We start from the raw sequence: 8,940 nt of genomic DNA, 5'->3' as shown, positions 1-8,940 counted from the left end.
ATATCTCCTCCTCTATGAGCCAGCAGAGATTGACATGCAAATTATTAATGTTTGCTCTAATGTTTGCTCTATTTGCTCTATGTGCCGTGCTGCCCTGTTCTGAGCCAATTCCAATTTTCCTAAGTCCCTGTTTGTGGCACCTGACCACATGACTGAACAGTAGTCCAGGTGCGACAAAACTAGGGCCTGTAGCACCTTCCTTGTTGATTGTGCTGTTAAGAAGGTAGAGTAACACTTTATTATGAACAGACTTCTCCCCATCTTAGCTACTGTTGTATCCATATGTTTTGACCATGGCAGTTTACAGTTCTGGTTTACTCCAAGCAGTTTAGTCACCTCAAACGTTACGTTTGATTTGTTAAAATATATCCCTAAATGGAAGAAAATACTTCGTGCAGTTGCCCATGCATTCCAACGGTCGTTTTGACAACACTGAAACATTAACTTTCTGTTGACCATAACTGTACCATGTCCTAATAATTACCCAAAACAACTAGTGTTTTCGTGTAGCAAGTTTCTAGTATTTTGGGGTAGCTGTTTTTTGGTTGTCTCTGGTATTTTGGGGATTGTTTGGGGTAATTGGTAAGCTAAGCTATAGAGTAGAGCACAGTTATAATAATGACAAGACACCACAGATGCTGCATTGAACATTTTAAATAAATATTACAATTCACACTTAAAAATAAACAAAAAATAATTTAAATTACTACAGTAAGAATTGGTACAGTGTAACATTTGTAATTACAATATATTTATGTATATATGGCATATCTGTACACTTTTTATAACCTTTACTTGGTTTCCTCATAGTGGCCAGAATGACTGTTTGGGGACTGAAAATAGAAGTATTCTCGGAGAATGTCGTAAAAATCAAGCATGATTCAATCAGATTCGCCTTAACCTGCAATAACCGACAGACTGCATTGCATATAATTATTTTTGTTTAGGCGATGTTACAGGTGTTCTGCGTTGGAGCTGTCAAATGGCGAATGGCTGCTCTTGAGGTCATTGTCACACCAGTCCCACCTGTGTTAGAAGTTCTGAATGTGAAAGTGTAGGCCATATAAAATAATACAGATTTATATCAGCCTAATCAAGGTGTAGATTACAACACACAACAGAAAAAAACAATGGTATGCTATGCAATTGTCATTTATCATGGTTTAAGGCCTTTGTTTTTGGCCTTTGTTTCTTGGCTCAGAAGAAAAATAGGAATGATGAAGATAAAATGTAAACTTGTGACTTGGAAATACATGTCACTATTCATAGGAAGATGCTTGACAGGTGGTAGAATGAATGTGGTTTCATATCCCATGCTTTCATAAGTTAGAGACACCCATTTTACAAGCATTCCTTCTCACAATGTTTTACATGTTCAGTTAATTACAGTTCTTATAAACAATACATTGTGCTACAAGTTCTTGTTAGAATGTGATTCTGTGGCAGCCACATTAGAAATCACTGTGTCAGAAAGCCACACAATACAATTATTTGCCCTTTTCCCTAATCCCTACCCCTTCTGTGATGGCAAATCTGAAGACTGGAAAGGTGTAGGCAATAGGGGGATGGCTCCACCTAGCCTTCCAGTGAACTTAAGGTATAAAAACACCTCTGGTTCTATCAGAATCTACAAGCATCAAATGGGTATGAGCAATTGGTTGGTTTCAGACCAGGCCATTGTTTCCAGGCACAAACCTGTGGCCAGGAGTTGGCCATTTCCATTCCTATCTTATTATGTTGATCCTTGATCTAATCTTACTTTATTATTTTCTTACCATCTCAACACACATGATATCTCCTCCACAAAAACAGCCTTTTTTCAACCTCTCCTATCAATGCACATTGTGGTAAATCTAAATGACATAGCAGTTACAACAGTGATCCTTCATAGAGGCACTACTTGTAAAAGATACCACCCTCCCCTGGACTTGTAATTCCTCGTCAGGCACTACCTTTAAAACTACATCTCCCATCATGCATTTCATACACACTTCACCTTGCATGTCCTTTTTGTGAGGGTCAGAGGTAATTCCCTTTTATGTTACCAGGGTAACAGATCAAATAAAATAAAATCTAGTTAGCCCTTTGTACATCAGCTGATATCTCAAAGTGCTGTACAGAAACCCAGCCTAAAACCCCAAACAGCAAGCAATGCAGGTGTTGAAGCACATTGGCTAGGAAAAACTCCCTAGAAAGGCCAAAACCTAGGAAGAAACCTAGAGAGGAACCAGGCTATCATGGGTGGCCAGTCCTCTTCTGGCTGTGCCAGGTGGAGATTATAACAGAACATGGCCAAGATGTTCAAATGTTCATAAATGACCAGCATGGTCAAATAATAATAATCACAGTAGTTGTCGAGGGTGCAGCAAGTCATCACCTCAAGAGTAAATGTCAGTTGGCTTTTCATAGCCGATCATTACTGTAGTATCTGGGATCTACATCTGTTTAGATTAGTTACTATGCTGTTACTAAGCAGTAATGTATTACATCAGTTTTACCTCACTACACCTAATAGGAAATGCACATGCGCACTAGGGTGCCGGGAACTGTAGAGCACTAGGGGTTTTGACTAAACGAAAACTAACTGTACTCCGTCTCCTGCCTGGTCATTTCTCCACAACACAAATATTACAATTAAAAGTATCTCTACCACTCCTGCTGTCTCTACAGCTTGAGTAAGCATCCTTATCATATACCCAGTTATCTGAATGGCAACCCCATCTGAACTCTCAATATGAACTCTCATTTCATTATGAAACTGAGCATGAGAAGAACTATGAGGCAGTCCACAGTGACCCTTCCTGCAAATTAGAAGACTAAAACTACCTTAAAAGCAAGCCAAAGCGGTTGACTGGAAACTCTGTCATCCATCTCCTTGTTTCTGGTAATATAATTACAATACTGTAATTGAATTAAGGAGTGTACCCTTAATGATTTAACAAGAATCAGTCTTCCCACAAATCAAATAATATCTAGGGTCATGTTCAGCACAAACAAACGGAAGCATTTTCAAACAGAAAACAGTGTGAGTGCTTTTATTGGTAGGAACCTCTGTTTCAAAAGTTTGCTCTTGATTCCTTAATGTGAATATATTTGAGGGTTCTGACAGTGAACCAGAGAGAACACCAAAGGCTTTGCAGCATGTTAAAGACACTATTCCTGGTCAATAGTGTGACCCTAATGCTTACTTGTTTTTGGGGAACAAACACATGGAAAATAAGTAACAGTGTGAGCCACTGATAATTTGCCGGATCATTTGTCATCCCCTTAATTGTAAAGGATGGGGTAGGGTAATCTGATTTTAGATCGTTAGTTACCTTAGACCACAGGACTCTCCAGTGAGGCCTTATCACCCTCTCCAAACACACTGCACCATTAGCTCATGGAGAATCACTGTTTTCCTCACACAATGTAGCACACCAACATTCGAGATTCCATAGAATTAGGGATTAGAATACTCAAATACTAGTAATTTAACAAGATCTTCATTCATTTATTGATTTATTTTCCCTGACCTCAATTTGCTGTTACCTTAGCGACTAATTGGACTTTCTTTGGTTCACCAAGTCCACAAAGCCCAGTGTTTTACCTGGGATTCAAGCTCTAAATCCACAAAGATTAGTTTAGAATACTCCAGTTCAGGGGCCTCATTTATAAAACTGTGCGGATGATTCACGTCAAAAGGTGGCGTACGGAGAAACACAGAAAGTGCTTATGCGCAAAAATATTCAGATTTATACCACAATGCGCACGCACGTCCCACCCCTGTTTCCCTGTATATATCACTATCAACTCGAAATTTGGCGCACGTGAGCGAGCGTCTTGTCCCACCCTTTTAACGCCCATGGTTGCCTATAAATAGTCAGTGAAACGTTCCTAATTAATATTAATCCATAGTAACTGCATGACAACAATGACAACATATCCTGACAGAAAGGCTAAAAAAAGAAATTTCATCCAGTGTGGAATGGAAGTTCTTGTAGGGGAGGTTGAAGCAAGAAAACATATATTGTTTGGTGGACACAGTGTGGGAATTACAAATGCCAAAAAGGCGTTAGAGTGGTAGCATATGGCGGACGCTGTGAATGCTGCTGGCTCAGAAGGTCGGGCTTTCTCAGAAATAAAAAATAACTGGTCAGACATAAAAGTGGAGGCCAATCCCCTTGCTCCTTGATGAGGGACTTGCCAGTATTATAGGGATATCTCTCTTGAGTGGAGTAGTGACGGAGGGGGACACGGACATGCAAGACGCACTGGATGATCCAGGTACAGTGGGGCAAAAAAGTATTTAGTCAGCCACCAATTGTGCAAGTTCCCCCACTTAAAAAGATGAGAGAGGCCTGTAATTTTCATCATAGGTACACTTCAACTATGACAGACAAAATGAGAAGAAAAAAATCCAGAAAATCACATTGTAGGATTTTTAATTAATTAATTTGCAAATTATGGTGGAAAATAAGTATTTAGTCACCTACAAACAAGCAAGATTTCTGGCTCTCACAGACCTGTAACTTCTTCTTCTTTAAGAGGCTCCTCTGTCCTCCACTCATTACCTGTATTAATGGCACCTATTTGAACTTGTTATCAGTATAAACGACACCTGTCCACAACCTCAAACAGTCACACTCCAAACTCCACTATCGCCAAGACCAAAGAGCTGTCAAAGGACACCAGAAACAAAATTGTAGACCTGCACAAGGCTGGGAAGACTGAATCTGCATTAGGTAAGCAGCTTGGTTTGAAGAAATCAACTGTGGGAGCAACTATTAGGAAATGGAAGACATACAAGGCCACTGATAATCTCCCTCGATCTGGGGCTCCACACTAGATCTCACCCCGTGGGGTCAAAATGATCACAAGAACGGTGAGCAAAAATCCCAGAACCACACGGGGGACCTAGTGAATGACCTGCAGAGAGCTGGGACCAAAGTAACAAAGCCTACCATCAGTAACACACTACGATTTGAGGGATTCAAATCCTGCAGTGCCAGACGTGTCCCCCTGCTTTAATAAGCCAGTACATGTCCAGGCCCGTCTGAAGTTTGCTAGAGAGCATTTGGATGATCCAGAAGAAGATTGGGAGAATGTCATATGGTCAGATGAAACCAAAATATAACTTTTTGGTAAAAACTCAACTCGTCGTGTTTGGAGGACAAAGAATGTTGAGTTGCATCCAAAGAACACCATACCTACTGTGAAGCATGGGGATGGAAACATCATGCTTTGGGGCTGTTCTTCTGCAAAGGGACCAGGACGACTGATCCATGTAAAGGAAAGAATAAATGGGGCCATGTATCGTGAGATTTTGAGTGAAAACCTCCTTCCATCAGCAAGGGCAATGACGATGAAACGTTTCTGGGTCTTTCAGCATGACAATGATCCCAAACACACCGCCCGGGCAACGAAGGAGTGGCTTCGTAAGAAGTGTTTCAAGGTCCTGGTGTGGCCTCGCCAGTCTCCAGATCTCAACCCCATAGAAAATCTTTGGATGGAGTTGAAAGTCCGTGTTGCCCAGCAACAGCCCCAAAACATCACTGCTCTAGAGGAGATCTGCAGGGAACAATGGGCCAAAATACCAGCAACACTGTGTGAAAACCTTGTGAAGACTTACAGAAAACGTTTGACCTCTGTCATTGCCAACAAAGGGTATATAACAAAGTATTGAGATAAACCTTTGTTATTGACCTTTGTTACTTTATTTATTTACACAAACAATTGTGACATTTGATTGTTTTTAGTCGCCGTTTGTCCCTGTGGGGTCGGTGGAGCTACAGCTGAGCAGGAGCTGAGTGCGCCCAGCCTCAGCGTCTCCACTGTACCTCATGCGTCACAACCCTCCAGTGGCCATTTCCTCACAGATGCAGTCCTGCAAATGCGAAGAGACACCATTAAAGATGTTGCCAAGGAGTTGATGTGGGACAGGCACGGCTTGGTTTCTGCGGGTGCTTCTCTGTAAAGCTGGGCCTACTACAGAACAGAGATCCAAGAGAACAGCTCTCGGTAATCGGAACCGGCTAATAAGCCACTCTTCATCATTTTCCAGTAAATCTGTCTGGTCTCTGAAAATTCACTCTCTCCGAATTCTTCCATTTGCCAAACAGTGCCAAAGCAGCCAATGTGAGTCATTAAGCATTGTAATTGCATGCCTTTTTATACCCACCCATTTGATTGTCAAAGCCACCCAATGGTGTAACACCTTCAGGTGTGGTAATTACCCTGATTGTAACTGACAATGACAGGGCCATTATATGAAATGTGCACAAATTATTATATGAAACTGTGCACTGGTATCTACCCGACTGAGGCATTGAAAACGGCATCAGTTTAAACATAATTTGTCCTACTGTTCACCTTTATTATTTATGAGAATACATTTCATAACATGCAAGTATTGTTTAATAATTACAGATCCAATTAAATATGATTCCCGATTAAACTGTACAACATAATTGAGGGGTTATTTTGCAAAAACAGATATCTCTATTTGTATTTATTATCCTAAATCATGTTTTGTTTTTTCCAGAGAACTCTTCATATATAACACATGGGAGGTAATATTTCAAATTATTTTACACAATGGTATCAATTTTAAAGCATTTCTCGAGTTTCATCCTTCTGCCATCGGAGTCACAGTTTCTCATTTCTCCAGTTTATGTGCATACGTATGTGTCAAAGTGTCCATGGAGAACTGCACATTCTCCCGTCAAGTTTGTTTTTTAGAAATCCCAAAGTTTGCTTAGAAAGTGGTGTACGCCTTATTTTGTACCTACGCAACGTTTATAAATGAGGCCCATGGTCACAGCATTGTGCTTGAGTGGCACATTAATTTCCTCATCAGTGACTCCATTTTACATATTTTGGGACCCCCTCTTCAACATCTCCACTATGTTTCGATCAATTACTTGTTCATTCGTCATACTGTTTAAAATCTTTGGACAAACATTAGACACCAGTACCTCTCCTTCTTTATCTCTCTCCTTCATCTTTTTGTCAAATTTATTAGTTCACATTTGTTAGAATTGTTTTCTCTGTCATGCAACATTATGTTATGATACACTGTAATGTACAGCGTTGTGGTGGAAGGCGGGGTTGGTGCTATTCCAGGTAAATATCCTCTGTCGGACAGGAGCAATCTACAAATTCCTTATAGTACAACTGGAAGGCTTTCCTGTAGAAGAGACAAGAGGGGAGAAAAGATCCGGGGGGGTAGTTAATAAAAATAATAAAAATAAAGGTTATTCAATCACTCAGTTCCTTACCTGACAGGTATGACAACTCTCTACAGAAACATACAGTTTATTAGGTTCACCCATCTAGTACCGGGTCGGAGCCCCTTTACCTCCAGAACAGCCTTAATTCTTTGAGGCATGGAAACATTGCTCAATTGGTATCAATGGACCTAGCGTGTGCCACAAAAACATTCCACACACCATTGTACCACTGCTACCAGCCTGTACCGTTGACACCAGGCAGGATGGGGCCATGGACTCATGCAGCCTCTGCCAAATCCTGACTGCCATCAGCATGATGCAACAGGAACCGGGATTCATTGTACCAGGTGATGTTTTTCCATTCCTCAATTGTCCAGTGTTGGTGATTGCGTGTGCTGTTGTTTTTAGCTGTTAGGAATGGAACCCGATAGGGTATGGTTGTATGCTGCAATAACTCATCCGTGACAAGGACTGACAACTTGTGCGCACCGAGATGCCGTTCTGCACACCACTGTTGTACTGAACCGTTATATGCCTGTGGCCCTCCTGTTAGCTTGCACGATTCTTGCCATTCTCCTTCAACCTCTCTCATCAATGAGCAGTTTTCGCCCACAGCACTGCCGCTCACTGGGTGTTTTATCTTTGTCACACCATTCTCAGTAAAGCATAGACACTGTTGTGCGTGAAAAGCCCAGGAGGCCCGCAGTTTTTGAGATACTGGAACCGGCGCGCCTGGCACCGACGATCATACCACGCTCAAAGTAGCTTAGGTCACTTGTTTTTCTCATTCTAACATTCAATTAATCAGTAACTGAATGACTCAATGCCTGTTGGCCTGCTTTATAAAGTAAGCCATGTGACTCACTGTCTAGGTGCGAACCATTTTTGTGAACGGGGTGGTGTACCTAATAAACTGGCCTCTGAGTGTACTGGGCCAATTGCAACCAACAGGCAGAATTTAGCACTGGATTTCTTAAAACACTACTAACAGGAGATTACACAAATCTGTGTGTTAAAACACTTACTTGCAACCAAAAACTCTATAATAAACTAGCAGATCAGTTGACATGATGTTGTTACTGTTTCAGTTAGATGCCAGACAGTTGCGTCTAGGTTCTCTACTCTTGCCCAATGAAATATCAGGAACATTAAAAATAGGAAGGCTGGAAATTAATAACAAACCCTTATTGTTAGAATATAGACCCAATGCATTTTAAGAAACTTGAGTACAGTAAACTCGAGCAGCGTATAGTTCAGGAAAGTAGAGTATAGTTCAGTACAGTAGAATACAGTACTGTACTGAAGTGAACTATACTGTACTGAACTCTACTTTCCTGTACTGTACTGAACTATACTTGAGCTTACTGTACAGTAGAGTACGGTAGTGTATAGTTCAGTACATTAGAGTACAGTGCAATATAGTTCAGTACAGTAGAGTAATGCACTGAACTCTACTATCCTGAACTCTTCTCTACTTTCCTGTACTGTACTATACTCTACTCGTGTTTTGTGACGGCCCTGAATTTTTCTGAACCGTCTCAGTTCAGCTCCTTCCAATAGGGCGCTTTCCCTTCAATTCCCAATTAAATAGCCAGCATCAGCTGCGCAAAAGGGGGGTTGTGATTGAGACGTGAATGAGGATGTGTTCAACCCTCAGTTCCCGACCTTCTCTATTCCGTTGTTTTGTTGCCGTTAAACGTGTGTTTTGTAGCCTAATTGAGTTTACCCA

The 8,940-nt window shown here is 41.1% G+C and overlaps 1 protein-coding gene across 1 annotated transcript in view; it reads right to left on the bottom strand.

Moving 5' to 3' along the window:
• Positions 1–636: 636 nt before the first annotated feature.
• The window catches only part of LOC135536764 (C-Jun-amino-terminal kinase-interacting protein 1-like), a 107,118-nt gene continuing 98,814 nt past the window's right edge, over positions 637–8,940 (bottom strand). Inside the window, exon 14 of the mRNA XM_064963281.1 lies at positions 637–7,168. Within this exon, the coding sequence (XP_064819353.1) occupies positions 7,096–7,168 (73 nt within the window). The 3' untranslated portion in view covers positions 637–7,095. The remainder of the gene's footprint in view (positions 7,169–8,940) is intronic.

Source organism: Oncorhynchus masou, chromosome 1, assembly GCF_036934945.1.
Source record: "Oncorhynchus masou masou isolate Uvic2021 chromosome 1, UVic_Omas_1.1, whole genome shotgun sequence".
In the NCBI taxonomy this organism is placed as follows: domain Eukaryota; kingdom Metazoa; phylum Chordata; class Actinopteri; order Salmoniformes; family Salmonidae; genus Oncorhynchus; species Oncorhynchus masou.
This window is presented reverse-complemented; position numbering and strand designations above follow the sequence as displayed.